We start from the raw sequence: 19,445 nt of genomic DNA, 5'->3' as shown, positions 1-19,445 counted from the left end.
CGCTAATTCAATTAATAATCCCTCGCTTATAGGAAACAAAAAAAAAAAAAGGGGGAGTAGATACAACACGCGCGATCCGTATCAACTCGGCAATTTACACAAATTAAAACTAAACAGTTGCCCTCCGTCCTGCACACTTAATTATGCAATTACTAGATAATTTTTCTTGTTTTCCGCAGCGCACTTGTTTCCTTTTGTTGTTTAATATTTGTTTTCTTTTTTCGGCGGCACGAGCTGGGGCACAGAAAACGAGCCGGAAACCGAAAACAGTTGCAGATACAGATACATAATCCCTCGGATACACATATGCGAGCGGCTCCCATTGGCCGAAAGTGGTTCGTTCTGAGTGTGAGTGCGACTGTAGGTGTTTATGTACCGCTCTTCGGATACACACACGCGTAGGGAGTCGTTTGGGGCGTGGCATGGGTGGCAGGAGTGTATCTGTGAGATAGATTTACAGGTAAGGATTTCTGTAAAATATTTTAAGGTATGATAAGCTTTAAGGAAATAATTACGAAACATTTTATAAGCTTAGAAAATACTAGTATATATTTAATTTTCTTTAAAAATTTAGAATATAATAATATAAGAAGCATATATAAGATTCATATTAGAATCTCTTAAAATCAATATCCTTTATGCACAGTTATCTCTCTTCTCCCATTTTAATTATACCCCAAATTATTTCCTTATAAAGGAGGCTGAACGTGCTGAAATCGGCGTTATGCTAATGGATATCGATACGCGATCTTCGGCAGGCTCATTGATTGATTGATTGATGGATTGATTGCCATTCAGGGCAGCAAGCACCAAGTATAAACAGCGATTGCGGAGGACAAAGGAAGCGAGTGAATCGCATTTGCGGGCGGTTTGTTTTCTATGCGCAATTTATAAAGTTGCTGACATAATAATGGGAGCCAGGACACGCCGGGAGCTGCGGCCAGGATCAGGATCTGGATCAGGATCACCTCGCCGCATGGCACCTCCGCCTTTAATTCTCGCGAATTAATTTATAAAGGAGCTGCAATCGAAAAGAAAAGTATTGTGTTACCAAGACCCGGGAGCTGGCATCCAGGATCGGAATTGGGATCGGTAGAGAGACTGGGACCAATGGAAGCAGCAGCAGGATCCGGCGAGCGTCCCAAGTTTGCTCGCCTTGATAAGACACAAAAGAAAAGGTCCTCCAGGACAAAGGACCTCTCTGCGCTCGGCAATTGCCCAGGCATTTCCTCGAGCGTGTTTATGCTTTGCGCCTTCTTATCCCCCGATTTCTTATCACGGCAAAAAGATCAAATTTCGAGAGGGAGCAAATCGGGGGAACTCAAGAGGGAGCGAAAAGGAGCCGCTGGGAAAGGATGTGGCGAAGGATGAATTCCGAGGCTCCTGTTTGAAAGCTTTAGTAGGCGGGCAGAAGTCACCAGAAGTCCTTAGAATTTACCAATGCAAGGAATGGAAATATATTAGATATAACATTTTTATTATAAAAACAAATAATTTCTTGCTATCACCATTATATCAATGTTGAATTAATACTGCTTAAATTTTAACTGAAAATTGTATTTGATAAATAATTATAAAAAATAAACAACCTATGTATCTTCATAATGCACCTTATTTCCATGGAATAGATTTCCCTCAAAATATTTAGAAGTCACCCCTTCGAAACTCTCTCCCAAGTTGGAACCCCAAACCATAAAGGTGACATAATATTTTCGTAAGTCTTTCACCTCTTACAAAAAAAATATATGGCAAAAAACGGGACAAAGTCAACGTTCTCTATATAGATGGCATTACACAATCAGATGCTGTTTTGTGGCCCTTTGGTAGCGCCTGAATAAAACGTTTACCCAGAACCCGCAGAGATACAGAGACCTTAATTAAATTTCTGTTGCCTGAACAGGAATTTTCCCCCGTTTTTCGGTTCGGTTTGGTTCGGTTTGTGTGTTAACTTGTTCTAAGTACGCGGCTTTTATGACCCGCACTCCAAGTGCCAGGGCTCCAACTCCAAAATGATAATATAACAATCATGATGATGATGATGGAGGTCTGCTTGGAACAGCAACAAAAACTGAAACAGAAACGGACAAGTTTCACAATTCGCTCGCGGGTTTATCATGTCCAGCAGAGTGCGTTTTGACCTCTTGGCGAGTACGTGCCTGGCCTCAGAGTGTGACAAACTAGTTTTTTTCTTCTTTTTTTTTTCTTTTTTTTTCTTTTTTTCTGCCTCCTGGCTCAGCTGGGTAGCAAAGTAGTGGCCTGTAGTTGTTGCTTTTATGACTTAATGCCGCGTACGCCGCGCAATTTCAATTACATGGCGAACCCAACAGGCCGCAAAACGGTTTACATGGGTTTTAGCCCCCTGTATTGGATAGATGGATATATAGAGCAGCAACAACACTTTCATTTCGATGGGGATGGAGGAGAGGAGAAGGGGGAGGGGAAGGTGCAAGGGGGGAGGGAGCTACGATGTTGTAAGACCTTCGACCGCGGCCAGGTGCCAAATTTGACAGGCGAACGAACGCTCGACTCGCGCATAATTTATGCCCAACGAAAACCCAAAACTACGATGTTTCCCAGTTTTGGGAGTGGGTTCAAGTTGACCTGGCCGACAGCCGGTGGCACGTGGCCAACTTTATGATTTCTCGCCTCAGAATTGGACAAGGTAGCGGGTTCTTAGGTTCTTACTTCTTTAGCAGCATCTTCGCGGGCGGCATGCATTTTTGATGACCCCTTTGGAGGTGGCAAAAAGCCGGAATTTAATCAACGCTGCAGGTGCAAATGGATCCAATTGGAGCACGGGTAGATGAATAGTGTTGCAAGTAGCTCCCCACTGCAACTGAGGAGATATTTGCTCAAGGAAATTTAAATCCTTCTTTTCTTTTCTGTTTGCAGGAGCGGCACATTTTTCATTAACATTAAATCCTCATAGAAATCCAAAATGCAAAAAAAATTGTTTTTTACATTTTGAATTTATTAAGTTATAAAGATCTTAAATATTGATAAAATATTATTACGACTAAATAAATCATTGAAAATGATGAGAAGACTGATTTTTTGTCTGTAAATTCAAATTAGAACCACTTAAATTGGTATTTTTATAAAAACAAAATCGGAATTAATCCATATATTGTTTACTTAAGACCAACAGCAAATCGTTAATGTAATAAAACATTAAAAGTAGCACGCAAAATATTAAAAAACGAATAAAACTTATATGTAATTGGTTTTGGTCTTAGCTTTATTTACTTTTTATTTACATTACATTAATTTTACACAAAATGCTTACTGTTTCGTCCGTATTGGCGCTTTGTTTGACAGAATTGTTAACATAGCAGGGCGTCAGTGTGCCCGAAGTTTGTCCAAAGAAAAATACCAGAAAAGGCATTTCTGTTAGTCAACAGCGGTCGAAGACGATAAGTTAACCAATCGAAGAAGAAGAATTCAAAGCAAAAGAAAAACTGGGGGACGGTTGTGGGTGCGTTCGGCTGTTCGATTGTTTTCGGTTGCGCTTAATAAACCTCGTAAAAAAGACCGCAAATGCTCCTCGACTTGTAACTTGAGCGGTTTTTTGACAAAAAAAAAAATAAGCGTTTAATAAAACGGAAAACCACGCGTGAGTGAAGGACGCTGTGTTGTTTAACACCCGTGGAAATATAAATAAGGAAGAGGAAAGAAGAAGAACGGTCAGAGTGTTTTCCTTGTGAAGTGAGAAAGAGAATAATAAACGAAAAGAGAAGCATCAGAAACCGTTATCAGCGACCGGCTATAATCATGTTGATCTCGTGCAAATGCTCGAATTTAGTTGCTTCGACATCGAAGTGGCAGCGCAGCCACAGCAGCGGAGGGGGTGGGGTGGGCGTTACTCCCGGTGCAAGCGGTACGCCAGTTGGCGAAGTCCCCATCCCGATCCTTCTGTCGCAGGTGTTCCAGCAGAAGTATCCCCGGGACTTTATCTTTTACTCCCTGTTCATGGACTTCTTGAAGCACGTAAGTGAAAATATATGTCTTCTATATAGTTCGTCATCCGATTATCGCCCGGTGTGCAAGAGCGGGATGTAAGATGTATTGATTGGGGGGTAGGCAAAAACAACAAACCGCGCAGCATAAAAAGCAACAACAATGGCAAAAGGCCTATGCTCGGCAACTAGTGCGCGCTCTTTCGCTCTCCTTGCGGGAATACAGTGACAACACGGTTAAAGGAAACATAAGGAAAGAAGGATGAAAATTTTAAGCAATACGAATTTTTCCTATTTCATTTTTAAACAAGCTTAGCAGTTTATAATAATGTATATACCCAAGAATGTGTTAGCTAAGGTAAACAAAGTACACAGTACAAGAATTATTACTTTGTATTGTTAACCAAATTAGGAAATTCCTTAGGAATAGTTTACCATCAAAACGTTTACCTTGTTTAATCACAAAAACCTCTGTAAAATAAAAAGTTACACGTGCTTGAACTTAAAAACCAGCAAAATAGTTTGCTTTAATCAAGGTAATTGTTAAGCGAAATTCACTGTATTTGCGTTGTGTTGTGCCGCGATGTATTTACAAATGTGAGTGTGTGTGTGTTTATTATCGTTCTTTATGCTTTGTGTGCCGGCCTATGGCTTTTCCTTTTGCTTTTCGCCGTTTCTGCCTGTGCCGCCTATTCTATCACACACACAAAACAAACATAGGCCTGGAATCTGGAATGGGAATGGAAATGAAAAGCAAGGGATTGGTAGGGGGATGGACTGTGGAGGGATGTAGGGAATATGGAAGGGCAAGAAGAAATAGGGTCATCCATTCGCTCATGGGAAACAAAAGGAAAATCGTGAGCAATCCTCACATTTTTCAGGTTTATTTTCGGCCTGCCGAACCAAGTGCAACTCGCATCTCTGCTCCGCTCCTTCGTCTTCCACCCCCTCCTTTCCCCGCACCTGTTCATCATCAGCTCCTCCTTTTTATACAGGAACACCCTGTTCTTTTTTCGGGTTTTCTCATTGCCAACCTGATCGCCGGTATTTTTAGTTTCCTGCGTCAGCTTCTGTTTCGCTCGTGTTACTTTATTCCGTCTTTATTCGCGTTTTTATGATTTATGCGCTTTTGCTTTCCATTTGTCACGCCCTCAGAGTTGTAAGTAATTTGCATAATTTCGTTCAGAAATTTTCAGCCTTTTGGGTTCCCAAAAAGGTCGCCAAGGGGTGGGAACTCCCGGGCTTTTGAGGGTTAAGTGAAGTCCGTTCATGGGTCATAACTTTACACTTTTGGCATCACAAAGTTGTGGGCTTATGAAAAATATTACGAAGGTGGTTATCAGCTTTTTAAAATTACAAGAAATATTTAAATATTTTTTTGTTCCCTCAAAAAGGATATTTGGGTTTTAATTTAGGTAAAATTGCGCTTTAGCGGCTTTTGCTAAAAATGGTCTAGGAATTTTTTTTTTTTTTTAATGGATACCTTGGGGCCTAAACATTAATAAAAAAGTGGCGGAAAGCTTGATTTCTAAGTATTTATTTGTAAAAATAGCAAAAAAGCAACTGGCCATAGCTTTTCTGGGTATTCACTCAGTACTATAAAATCACTCTGAGTCATTTCGCAACCTTTACAGCGTTCAGTAGTAAAATTGGCAGTGCCTGACATGGTAAAATTGTTAAATTTCTTTTGTTTTTAAATTTTCACACAATTGCAGCACTCTTCATCCACAACACATTCTCAACGGTAAAGTTTTTCGCTAGAAAAACATGGCAATGTTCTAAAACGGGTTGCCTCGCGGCAGTAATAATTGCAATTTTAACACATAAATAATTAAAATTTAAGCTTTCCGCCACTTTTTTATTAATGTTAAGGCCCCAAGGTATCCATTAAAAAAAAAAAAAAATTCCTAGACCATTTTTAGCAAAAGCCGCTAAAGCGCAATTTTACCCTGATTTCATCAAAAGATATTCTTTTAAGGCCCCCATAAACATTTCATTAGTCATTACTTATCAATTCTTTTGTAGCTTTTATGAGGATTTCTTAAAAAAGTTTCCATACCTTCTGGATTATTATTTACTTTTCGAAATTTTTCATAAACACAGACCTATATCTGCATATTTGAAATATAAATAAATTAATTGTTTATTTGATCTTATCATTTACAAACAAACAAGTTTATAAAATCCCCTTACCATTTCCCACTCTTTTTTGTTTGACTTGATAAACTTCATAAAGTAATGGTTAATATTTGCTTTTCATTAAACTTATAAAAAATTATGTGCATAAATTCTAGTCATAAGTGTATTTATTGAGAGGGTAAACTGGTTCTTAAGTAGTTGACATTTGCAAGCAAATAATATCTTGGTTGACGTCCAGCTATAAGAAGTTTCCTTTGGGAACCCATCACCTGACTTTTTCTGCGTGTAATGGTTATTATTAAATAGTACTGTATTTTTCCATCTTAGTTTTTTTGGTTCTACCTTGTCCAAATTCAAGAAACAGAATCTCTGCGTCATCGCCGATTGTCTTGTCCACACTTTTCAAGGTTAAATCTCTCTATCCCCTTTTCTTTTTCACTGTCTCTGTTTTATCCCCCTTTTTTGATCACGATACTTGTCACATTTTGACAGCCACTGGGACGTTAAGCCGAGGTTTGACGGGCAGTGGGTGGACGAAGGTTCATGAGGGTTCTTCATCCATTGTAATTAAGTTTTTCAGTTTTAGTACATTTTCAACAATTGGTTATCGCAGTGATTGCACATCACCGCAAACTTGTAACTCGAGTGCCGTATTTGTTGTAATGCAAAATTGAATTGTTCAATAAAGCTACGTCTTGTTAGTATTTTTTGTTGTGGTTTTCGAGATCGCCCGATACTGGCACTATTGTTGGTTTTGTTGCTTTGTATTGCATCCATTTCAAAAGCGCTGAGGCGTACAGCAACAACAATACCGACAAATAGACCAAAAGTGTTATTTTGAATAATTCAAAGCTCAAAACAAAACAAAAAGCCAGAAGAAAACAAGATAAACAAAATTGAGGAAAGCATCGAAGAACCAATACCCTGATTTGATTTCAAAACTAATAACATAAAAAGTCTCAGAATTAATAGAGTTATAATGTTGAATACTTTGGATTGATGAATAATAGTGCTGAGATAACCTTAAAAATTCGCACCCAAAAACTATCTCACACAATTTGGCTTTATTCAGGGTATAACTTTTATTCAAATACACATCGCAGCGTACATATGTATATCGCACATGTACAAATACGTATGCAAGCCTGTGTGTATATATACTCTCTATATAGAGCCAAAACGGAACGCTTTTAGAATAAATTACGAAACCAGCGACAAAATACAAGCAAGAAGTAAAAAACACAAAGAGCGGTCGAGGAGTGGGCGCCGCGGAGGGGGTGGTGGGTGGGCGGTACGAGGGCAAAGACGGAGGCAGAGGAAGAACAACAACAGCCGAGCCGAAATACAAAACAAAAAAACTTGTTTATAATTTTTTTCCCCATCTCTGTGTTTTGTACGTCTGTATGTGTGTCTCTGTGTTGGATAAACAAGTTTTCGAGATTTCCAAACGCGGCCGGCCGGGTACTGGACCGCCGTAAACTCGATGGAGTCCGGGATGAGGAAGAAGGGGCTCTCCAGAAGGCCCATTGGGCGCAAACCAGAGGGGGAGTTACTCCCCGAGATCCCAAACACGGAAAAAAAACTGTAAGATATCAGTGCCACAGAACTAGCTTTTAGTTTAAACCTCTTTGTAGTTACTTCTTTTGATATAATATCTCTAGAGGATTAGGTAAACAATATATTATTTCCTTAAAATAATTTGTTATATCATATAATATGAAGTAAATTTCAATTTCTATCCTTCTACCCATATTCCATTTACCATTCCGATCATCAATATGATACGATATTTTTTGCTATGTGTAGGCACACAAAAGAGACCCATGAGCCCAATATATTCAAAGCCGGGTAGGGGGTCACTAAGGCACACAGAGATGGCTGGCGAATGGTTTTTTCGGGTCCACTTGATGGGCCAGTTGACAGGCCGAGCACCACTAGCCAGCCTTCCCCATAAAGCTCTCAACTGCGTAGGCCCCAAAATGTTTAAATTATGAACTTATGCATAAAATTTGTTGAAACGCTGGACGACATATGGCAAATGATGTGGATGAGCTATTAGCAAGGCTATGCTTGAATTTTGTCAACTCCAAGTTTCACATGTTTTGTTCAAATTGACTGACAACAGACTATTTTGATTCAAATATCTCTAAATATCACGTATGCTAATGATTGATTATGGTTGTGTTTGAAAACTGTAAATGTTGTCATCTATTAAATTAATTTTTGCTTTTAGATGTCAGCATAAAACTGAGTTTCTATTACTAAATAGGGATTTTAAAAGATACAAAACAGTTTGTTTGTCATTGCTCCTAAGTCTTGCAATAAAAAATAAAAAATGAGTTATGATTGCACGCACGCCTCTTATCAACTTTCGTTTGTCCAGCTCACACACACACACACACACTCTTGTCCACACTAACACCTAGTCTTCTTTTCTAGGTTATCAAACGGTAAAAACGCCGCGACTCACATACTGATATTCTCGCTTACAAATATATATAGTATTTATATATAAAACCGATCGCTGGCAGTCGCGCTGTCGTCAGTAGACGTCTGCCTCCAATTTTGCCTTTTGGAATTGTTTATTTATGATTAGAACCTTTAATGAGTTAAACTCGCTTTCCTCGGGCCCTTTTGCAAAAATTCTGTCTCACCTGTGGAAATCGGTTAATTGGAGAATCACACGGCGACGATCTTTCAATGGGGCACAAAACAAGTTTTGACAAATAAAGCTAAAACAACAAGCGACAGCTGCATTCATATGCTAATGCCCATGTTTATTTTTAGCCCAGTTAATCGCGTTATGAAACCGAAAACCCTTTTCCAATCCACCGATTCAACAAAACAAATATCAACAACAGCAAATCCCCGGCACGAGTTATCAATCAGTTATAAGTTATATTTTATGGAGGGAGAGAACAAGGCGCGGCTGCAGTGACAACGTTTGTTGGCTCTAAAAATAGCCATTATCAAATGTAAAGTCTGTGAATCGAGGCGGTTCGTATGGGTTTGTGTAACAATAATAGTAAGTGGAATGATAAGTGGGTCCAAGTAGGAAGGGAGAAATCATTATTTTATCGCAAATCAGGCGAGCGAAGCTTAATTGCTGTCTAGGGCAACAAGGCAAATAAACAGGAGTGATGAAATCGTTCTTTCAAATGAATAATAATGCAGACTTTTTTGTTTGTTTATATGGGAAACCCTTATCAAAACTCTAGGTTATATTCACTCACCTCATGAGATGGCACTTTAAAAGCTAAGGAAATAAAAAAAGAAAATCATTCATAGAGCCAGAAGTGAAATAGGTTCCTACACAAAATTCTCTACGCTTCGGAGTAATTAAAGAGTATAATATACTTTTTAAATACCTCTTAAACTCAGAGATTGCTTTGAATTACTGGCTCTTTAAAAAGCCACATGTCATCCCCCAACAGGAGATGGCAATTATTATATCGCAAGGTCAGATTTACGGAGTCCCAGAAGAGGGAAGCTGGTCAATCAGAGTCGACCATCCCTTCCCCTTTTACCCCCCGAAAATAAAGCCCAGCTGCTCGCAGCGCGTGTGTCGGTTAATTGAAAACCAATGTTAATCTTTAACAAATATAACCTTGAAAGCAGCAGCAGGCGAACCGAACCGAAAGTTGTGTAATAAAGCCCACACTTGAGCTCCTCCTCCATTGACCCAAGCAATCTTTGGGGCAACCAATTTAATGAGCCTCTTACACGTTAACTCGGGGTAACCTTTTCCACATGGGCCTTGTAAGTACCACCCAAATGCGCACCAATCGGCACTCTCGTGTAAACAAAACTATAAATTCTTCAATTGAGAAACCGCGCGCCTGCTAAAAATAAAGCCAAAACACCTCTACTTTGGCTAGCGGTCCATTTTCAAAATATCTAAATGCGAATAAATTATTTTGCGTGTGCAGGAGGGATGAAGAATGCCGAAAGGGGTGAGATTTTTGGGTGGGGGTTGATTCTCTGATTTTCGGTCGCTCACGTTTACCGTGCGTGATTTTTCGGGTGAGGGGTTAATTTCTCCGCTTCCCCCCAATTATGATGGCTTCGCATAAATATTTGCTCGTGGCACAACACAATGCAGCCAAATAAAAAAAAAAAATGGAAAAAAAACACTAGTGCCTGGCGAGGAATAAATAAATAATGAAAACTGTGTCAAATGTGCGACCACAGATTTGTTTGCTTTGGATAAACACGAAACAAGAGGACGGAAAACGTCTAAATTTGATACGCAAATAGGAATGAAAAGTGAAAAGTGCACAAATAAACAAAACAAGGGTTCTTCATTCGGGATATGTTTGAGTGGCATGAAAATTACAATGCAGAGTGAATGAAAACTCTTTACACCAAGAGGAAAATGGGGAATCTTGAAGGTTCGTTTGTAAAATCGAAATTTATTTCGAGCTTTAAAAAGTCTTTCCTTTTTCTCAAGTGATCGGTTCTTTCTTATCAGCATTCTGAAGTCTTGTAATTTTTACCCTATGTTGAGCTATAAATAGTCCGTTTGCACAAATAATCAGTTCTTATCAGAAGCCCTATGATTCGGTAGCTCCGAAAATAGTCGCAGGTCGCGTTTTTGGGAACGCTACAGATGATCTCATTATTCAAGTAGGAATGTATATGGGCATATATTTATATTATTATTTATACGAGCCGTGTGAGTGAGTGTGTGTATAAAGCGAGTAAACTAACAATTAACAGCAGACGTTGGGCAGGCCCGAGAATTCCGCCATCTTTGCTGTTTGTTTATTAAATTTGAGTTGTAGCCGGCTGCGCGTTGAGCAAACAAAACCCACGGCAACGAGAATTTGTTTGTCAAAGTTTTTAGATAGCGCTGGCACACCTCGCAGCCCCTACAATTCCCTATCTTTGCCCCTTTGGGGCTCACTCCTTCGAAAGTCTGTTTTGCACTGCCGGCAGGCAAACATTGTTGCGCTTAATTTACTGTTATCCACTGAAAAGAAATATATGTGCTTGGTACTTAAAATATAAAAGAAATTACCAAATTAAATGAATACGTATTTGGGAGGTAATAAATGAAAGAAAAAGGGTAAACCTCGTTTAGTAATCATCTAAGAAATTAATACTTATATAGCCTTGAAGAACTTTAAAGTAATATAGTGCTCTTAATTATTTTGGAATATTTAAAGAATTCACTATGTTTTAAGTGTATTCAATAGAGCTTCGATTCATTTGCGCACCTCTCTCACATAGCTATTAAAAAAAACACTTAATCTGTCTGCGGGGAGCACACGTGTGCACGTTTCCCAGAGCTTTTTCTCTCTGTCTCTCCTAGTCCCGATTGCATTATATATCTTTGAGGGGGCGGGGAGGAGGAGGAGGCAGGGGGTGGGCTAGTACATTGGCTGTCGAGACTATATGTGATGTTTTGGGTCTGGGCCCTTATCAGATTTTGTTTTCAAACGACATTGAATGATACGCTTTTTTTTATTATTTCTCTCTTTTTTGTTTTTCGTAGATAAGGCAACATTTTATTGGGGAAGTGGGGAAAGAGAAGGATGTTGAAAGGCAAAAAACAATAAACTTGAATAGGTTTAGAAAGTTAACATGCAGCAATTGATTTTTTAATGCAAACAGAATCTGTAGAGAAGGTTAAGAAGATAATCAATAATAACATAGTTTTCTGAAATTCATATTTCTTCTTACAAATTATACATAATTATTAACTTTAAAATCCAATATGTACTATAATTATTCAAACGAATTTTCGCTATAAATCAACCCAAAAAGTTAAATAATTAGTAACCGTCAAAGGAGGAGATAAAACCTATGTTCGCCTATTCAAATTTAGCCACTAAGCAATTAATATCAATCCAAAATCTTACACGAGACCCTTTAAATTGTAAAAGCCATTAATCGCAATCAAGTAACAAGAAGCAACTTTAAATATTAGGCCCATTTCTATGTGTAAGAAAAACAAGTTTAGACCATCCAGTGACCCAAAGACATTTTTATGAGGGGATTAAAAAGGGCTTAGAGCCTAAGTGACTCATGAAGACAGACCCGAAGAGCCCCAAGAAAGCCAGAGCAAAACAAAAGAGCCCTAGATGGACAGGCCACCAAACTTAAGCCCGCCGATTGGTAGTGGAAATTTTTCGAAAAGAGCCAGCCGGAGCAAAGCAGAGTGGAGCGGCAATACAAATTGGCAATTCGTAATCCGAAGAGCGAAAACGCCCCGCACGCGCGTGTGTCCCCAGCTGTCTAAAGTTGTTTATGATAATGGCCAACGACGACGGCGACGTATCTGAGCGAAATGTGTTTGCTTTTTTTCGACAACACAGAAAAAAAGAGGCAAAACTAAAAAATAAAAAAAAATAAAATAAAAATAAAACGAAGAGGAAGAGGGTATTATTGTATTATTCGTGAGCAGCCAGGCGAACCAAGTCGCACCCCAGAGCGAACCCCTCCGTTCCATTCCCCCTTTTTCGAGGATGGGGGATCCAAATCTATAAAAGATTATTTCGTAGTTTCTTTTGCCAGTTGATTTGTTTACAACTTATTTTCTTTTTGGCTCAGTTTCGGTTTCTGCCGATGAAACGAAACAAGGCAACTTATCTCAAACCTATAAAAAAAAAAGTAAAATCCAATGAAAATAGAAATAGAAATGGAAAACAAAACAAAGGAAAATGCGTCAATCGGGCGAATGATTGTTATTTTCCTTCTTTTTTTTTGGGCGAAAGGTGCGGCAGCAACGGATGATTGATAGTCTGATTGATTGGTAATTATCGGAGGTGTTAACACTGGCAACAGGTTAATGCCCCCTCTGCAGTCTTGCCCCTCTGAGCCAGAAATGTGGGTGAAAGAGCACTTTTAAGTGCCTCATATCAAGTTTAATTATATAAAAAAGGTTTGCATTATTATAATTGAAAAAAATCGGGCAAAAAATAAACAAATTAACTAATGAAGCAGTTGGTTAGGGAATTGAAATATGAACAAACATTTAAAGGTATGCCACTTCCAAATCGGATTAAAATTAGAAAAGTTATGCGCTTTTCTTTTCCATTTTTTGGACATTTATAAAGGGGTTACCATAAAAATTAAAACACCCTATGCATGGTTATAAAAAACCCAATGAAAATAGGCAACCACAATAATAGAGCTAGAGAAAAATGTTTTTTTTTTTTATTTCGTTATCTTCTTATCACCTTATCACTACCATTAGACCAAAAATATTTTATTTTGTGTGTCATCAGCAGATTTTTTACCTTTGGTCACAGCTAAATGTGTTTATTTGTTTTTCCCTCACTCAGGCAAGGCGAATTGCTATGCAAAAAAAATAAACAAATAGAAAATGGTAGGGGAATGGGGGGCTCAGAAGGCGGTTGAGGGACCCTAAGTAGACCCATTAGACACATCGAGTGTCAGGCCACAAGCGTAATTAATGCCGGGCAATCAATTACACTACTCACTTGCCTCGCACAACAACAAATTAATTATGCAGCAATGTGCAAAACGCGAAAATTATTACATACATTCTGCTCTAAAGTTGTTTGTTTTATGGGAATCGTTCTGGTTGCATAAGCCAGCGGGGGATCTGCATTGCCAGACACTCTGATATGAATTTCAATTGTTTAAACTGGCCCAGACAGAAAAATGAAATAAAATAGAAACACAGGCACAGGCGGCGGTTCAAGTGCGCAACAGTTCGATGATAGCAAAAGGCTTTAACAGCCGTCGTTATTAGCTATACAGCATTACTGAATGGCAAAGGCACTTGAGTGGTCCATAATACTGCACTTGTATTTCCCGTCTGAGATTGCAGGAACATAACTCTCAAGTTATGGCCATCTTTATGGTCATATTATGAGATGGTGTACCAATAGAAGTGTTTTCAAACGTCGCAGGTACAGCGATAAGTTTGAGTTGCTTTAAAGAGCAAAAAACTATCAAATGGATTTTATTATAATAATTGCTTACCATGAAAATCTGAACATTCTAATAAAGAATAATGACTATATGATAATGACTATACAACTTTTTTTTTATTTTTCGAGCATAACATAATATAGCATAGTTAGGCAAACTTCGTAATACGATATAGATAGTCACAATCTGAAGAACTATATCGCAATTCAAAAGTATTTATTGTTTTTTTTTTCAAATGCCAAAGGTGTTGAAGAACGCTCGTCTAGTAATATTCCACCTTTAGAGATATCAACTATGCATATTGAGAGATCCACTGATTCTCGTTGACAGTTGGACAACGATTTCGACAGTTGGCACACATGCAATTGATTCCGTCTAGATTGCATACATTATTTAAATGTCGCTCCTCAATTAAAACGATTTACATATATTGATTTCCGATATGCGGAGAGCGTGCAGCGGAGTTACGTGCTTCTTGGCGCGTTTCCTCAGGCGATTTTGTGTCTCGTTCTGCTGGCCAATTGCCATCTCTTTCGGCAGTTCGTCCAGCAAGAACACGCCATGTTTTATTTATTATTATTTACGTGGTTTTATTTTACTTTGTTTTTGGGCCGCAAGACGCGATTGCAATTAATCAAATGTCGGGCTGGCCATAAAACAAACGGTCATACGTCAAAGTCGAACGTAAACGGTTATTTAATTAGCTAACTGCTAGCAGCCAACAGCCACTGGTTCCGGACGCTAGGTGGCGCCACAGCATAATTAGCAGGACAGCAGCACAGACATTTAATTTCAATTAAGCAAGAACCGATAATTCGAACAGGCAGCAGTTACGTTAATTAAGCAACCCAATGAAGTGACGAGACGACGGCTATTGCCTTCAATTGTTGTCATTGCAGTCTGAAAGTCACTGAGAGGAGTCATTGACATTTGTCGGATTGCGAATGGCAAATTGCGAGAGATGCGCCAGTTCTTACAAAACGCTCAACGAAAAGGGGTAAAAAAAGAAGGGTAATGCAATGCAAGTATCCAGGATGGCTGTGCTGGGTGTTAAGCAGCCCCTCGACGCTCGATTTTACTACCCGACTGATAATGTCAGGCTGTCGGGGCCGCACAGCCGAGTAAACAAAAACACCCACTTTAAGCTTAGCCAGCTGTGCCATAAAGACTGTAAATAACGCTAAAAAATCAAGAATGAATGATGAATGGTAATCAGCCATGATCGATTACTAAATTACCCTATAATCTTGAGATTACCAAACCATATACCAAAAAAAAAAACAGTCTAAGAGGTTAAATTTGTTTACCGGTTTTAATAGTTACCATTATAGTAGTTATTAATATAAATCAAAACATGTTTACCCAGCTACCATTTACTTTATCTCCTTTATACCATTACTTTAATCAGTATGGAAAATCCTTCTAATCTAAATTAGCCACCCTCAGAAGATAAAATCGTAAATCTAAAATTAAAAATCATTGTTGCAAATGTAATCTTTGGTCTGTTAAGGCTTATCTTATCTGCCTTTCAATCGAACACATTTCATTAACAAACTCATACCCCTTAAAACAAAAACACGTCTAGAGGGCATCAGCGAAACAAATTAACAGCAAGAACAACAAGTCGAGTCTTGTGGTTACGAAAACAGCCATAAAACTGCAATTTTGAACTGAGCAAATAGGCCCGAGCCCATAAATATGTTTATGCGTTTGGCCGCAATAATAACAACAGCAGAATGCCAAAACACTTGACAACAATGCAATTGCTCTGTCACATTTACTGCCTTTCTGTTTTGTTTCATTCATATAATTATTGACGCCGACTGACTGAAGCTGATTAGATATTACCGCACCGGGTGTAAACAAGCTTGCAATTTGCATTGAAAACATTATTTTTTGAGTGGGTGTGACCGCAATGGAAACGAAAACTATTTTCGAAAGAAGACAAGCAAATGCAGCTGCAAATTTCAAATGCCGGAAATTGAGTTTAGCTAAGTAAATGAACGATACAGACAATTTAATGTTTTGTTATAAAAATATCTATTTAAGTTTGTACTTTGTTTTTGAGAATGCATATTTTTCTACTAAAGATATTTTTGATGGACCGCAGAATCTGTGATTCTTTGAAATAATGTCAGATAAGGTGCGAGATAATCTTGTTTTCCTCTGCCCACCTGACAATAATGATGATGGTTATGTGGAAGACGATGCCTTTGAAATCCAGGAGCTGTTGAAGCGCTTAGCTGACGGGCAACATTGTCATTGGATTTCTGTTGACGTTTGCATTTCGTACGTTAATTCAATTTAATTCTGTGTATATACGTGTGCGAGTTGTTGTTGCTGCACTTGTGTCCAGTGTCCCGCCCCCTCAACCCCTCCGCCCCCCCTGTGGTTACTTTATTGTCCAGGCAATATGAACATTGCTTGATTGTGTTGGACGCGAGTGTCAAATTTAGCCGAGCACGTCTATAAAAAGTGTTTTTCTCTCCAGTGTCAGCCGGCAAACACGTGCTACGATCCCAAACATGCCGGAATTATTTTGCATAAATGCCGCAGATATGGGGGAATTTATATAGATAAATTAAAGGGGGGATTGCGGGTGGTGTTTTTTTTATAGTTTATAGTAGAAGGCTGTGTGTGGTAACTTTTTGGGAGGTTTTTGTTTGTCTTTTATTTCGGGGTCAGCATTTGATTGCTTCTCTGTTGTAGTTCAAACTTTAAAGCAGACTGTTTTTTAATTGATTGTTTGATATCGGAAACTTGTTTACCCATCACATCGTCTTTTTGTCACCATGGCAGACTGAATAATTCAAGTAGTCTTCTGCTTATTTGGTGCCTCGACATCACTTTGCCATTGCGCTAATTGTTTGTTGTTTTCATGTTCATCAGCGGGCTCTTGTTTTCCGATAAGTTTGCAGACAATCGGGTGCAGCACTCGAAGTGAACATAATTGACAAATTTGCACTTGAACTACTGTGCGGCGGGGCTGTCGACTGGGTAAATATCGAAGAAAGGATTTCCAGGGGGGATCAGAATCGCAGATAATGATGGGGTAAATTGGTAAGCCCCTTTATCAGACATTGACCAGCCTGCGTGGAGGGTCTTATCAAGTTGTTTACCAAAGGTAATCCAGCCATATGAAAGTGAGGGTTGCACTGAGGGAAAGCTCGGAACTTTAGTTCTATAAACAAGTTATACTATTTAATAAATAAGATGGATTTTTATATACAATTCTGTTGAATAAGCAATATAGAAGTAAACCTATTATCTACATTATTTCATATAACTTACCTTTAATTTGTTTTCTTACTTTCAGGCCTACGGACCCATTCCAGACTTAACCGTGGCGGCGATCAACCAGCCGGAGCTGCTCTATGGCCTCACCCTGGACGCCGCCGGCCAGAGTTGGCAGCTCAGCCTGTGCATCAACTGCAAGGAGGTGCTCTGCGCCAAGCGGTTGACCTCGGGGGCGGGAGCCACCCCCACGTTCTACCTCATCAACAGCACACTGCTGACCAGCAGCGAGGAGCTGGCCCAGCGGAAGTCGAATAAGTTCTATTCGGAGACCTTCGAGCTGCTGATCATGGATCAAGCGGGCAACAGTGACTCAGCCGGACCCACCGGTGGCATAGCCAACTCCGCCTCGAGTCTGAGCATTGGTTCGCTGACTGCGAATCCCACGGATGCCAAGGCCCAGAGGCTGAGGATGGTCCAGGCGCATCAGCAGGCGCGGTTGCAGGAGGAGATTGCGGACACAAACGAGCGAATCGAGCGGTACACGCGCAACCAGTTCCAGTTGCTGAACAGCTTCCGGGAGAAGTCGGATCAGGATTGTGCGCTGCTCTGCCGAGTGATACGTGCGCTGCCCGAGCAGGCCTCGGAGTTCCTGGATCGTGCCATGCCCCCCGCCCTGGATGTGGCGGCCAATCAGCCGCAGAGTGCCACTGCCCGGCGCAGGAACACCATCAGCAGTCGGCGGGAGTTGAACGGTGGCCCGACCACGCCCACCACCACGCTGAACCATCCGCCCAGCTTCCTCACGCTCAACCAGCAGCCGCAGCAACAGTTGCAAGCGGCACAGCAGCAGCAGCAGCAACATCAACAGCAGCCGCCGCAGAGTGTCTCGGTGGCCAGGAAGATGTCGCACTTTGACACACCGCCCGCCACCCCAGAAGCCACGCCCATGAGCGTGGGCAACAGTCCCACCTTCCGGCAGCAATCGGCAGCCGGTGGTGCTGGTACACCCAGCCAGATGTTGACCACCAACGGAGTGGGCCAGTCCAGTGCCGCCGACGATGCGGATGACTGTCTGTTCGATCTTGAGGATGTGGATGCACCGGCGCCGCTGCCGACGATTCAGTCCGTTCCCATTCCCAGTTACCCACGCAGCTTGATCTACCAGCAGGAGCACAACCACAATCCGTTCCAGCAGCTGAGCCAGCAGAACGGACTGGGAAGCATCCTGGACGACGATGCTGCCGACGAAGCGGAGGGTAAGTTCCGAAGCTCAATCATGATGGAAACAATTTCTAAGCATCAGTTTTTGCAGATGCTCTCGACCCGGACAGCTCCATTTCCATACCAGTGCGAGCAGGACGTCCCAACCAGGCGCAATTGATGAACTTTGCCAGGAGTTTGCCCATCGAGATAGCCAACACCACGTTGGCCGAGAGAGCTGTCGTGGCCAACAATAACAATTTTGCGCATGGCTGCGAGGAGGTAAGATTGTTATTTTAAAACCACATTTTATACATAACTAATGGCTGATCTCTTATGAACAGGGAATGGACAACATCGACATTGCGGCCAGCATCCAGGCGCTGACCAAAAGCGTCCATGGCGAGGCTGTGTTCGGGGATTTGCCACGCCCCCGCCTGCGATCCCAGATCGAGGGCTAGCCAAGCGGGCTGGGAGTTTGGAGTCACCACTACGTACACATAAATTTATCAGCTCGTAATCCGCATACTTTGTTTGCATATAGCCTAGCCGCCTTGAAGATTGTTTTCGCTAATCTTAACTAAATTAGTTGCTCAACGAAACAAGGAGACACGAAGCGCCTTCCACAGACACCCAAAACTCACCCACATTGAACCACATACGCACCACCTACCAACTACCACGTACCAACTAAGCAGACAGTTTGCAATTTCTTTAATTATACCATCTATATAAGTTTTCTTTGATTTTTTCGGATGATCTTCGATTGGAAATGTGTATTTTCTTCGTACGACGAGTGTACGGCTGTCGTTGGCTGTTGCACATTGAGTTAACTAACTGATACTGATACTGATGATGTTGTTAGTTTATACAATGAATAATCTAGTATACAGATACATTATATATATTATACGATACATAAAGAATGCCATCAGCTCCAACTGTGAGGCAGGCAAGACGCACCAAAAAGCGTCCAATTTAATGTGTTCAATTGTTTTTTACTTTTTG

The 19,445-nt window shown here is 40.4% G+C and overlaps 1 protein-coding gene across 1 annotated transcript; it reads left to right on the top strand.

Moving 5' to 3' along the window:
• Window positions 1-3,443: 3,443 nt before the first annotated feature.
• On the top strand, window positions 3,444-19,419 carry LOC108086690. Its single transcript, XM_017183685.2, has 4 exons — window positions 3,444-3,987; window positions 17,317-18,493; window positions 18,550-18,719; window positions 18,782-19,419. Exons 1-4 carry the CDS (start codon window positions 3,772-3,774, stop codon window positions 18,896-18,898), a joined length of 1,680 nt encoding a protein of 559 aa, XP_017039174.1. The 5' UTR covers window positions 3,444-3,771; the 3' UTR covers window positions 18,899-19,419.
• Window positions 19,420-19,445: the final 26 nt, after the last annotated feature.

Source organism: Drosophila ficusphila, unplaced genomic scaffold, assembly GCF_018152265.1.
Source record: "Drosophila ficusphila isolate 14025-0441.05 unplaced genomic scaffold, ASM1815226v1 contig_414, whole genome shotgun sequence".
Classification (NCBI taxonomy): Eukaryota; Metazoa; Arthropoda; class Insecta; order Diptera; family Drosophilidae; genus Drosophila; species Drosophila ficusphila.
Note: the sequence above shows the minus strand (reverse complement) of the source record. Positions and strands in the feature narration are given on the sequence as shown.

What these genes read in the sequence shown, in the direction of transcription:
- LOC108086690 (XM_017183685.2), top strand. Translation starts at nt 3,772, where the DNA reads ATGTTGATCTCGTGCAAATGCTCGAATTTAGTTGCTTCGACATCGAAG. An exon ending in TCATGGACTTCTTGAAGCAC is followed by an intron (nt 3,988 to 17,316) that starts GTAAGTGAAAAT and finishes TCTTACTTTCAG; the next exon opens with GCCTACGGACCCATTCCAGA. An exon ending in TGCTGCCGACGAAGCGGAGG is followed by an intron (nt 18,494 to 18,549) that starts GTAAGTTCCGAA and finishes CAGTTTTTGCAG; the next exon opens with ATGCTCTCGACCCGGACAGC.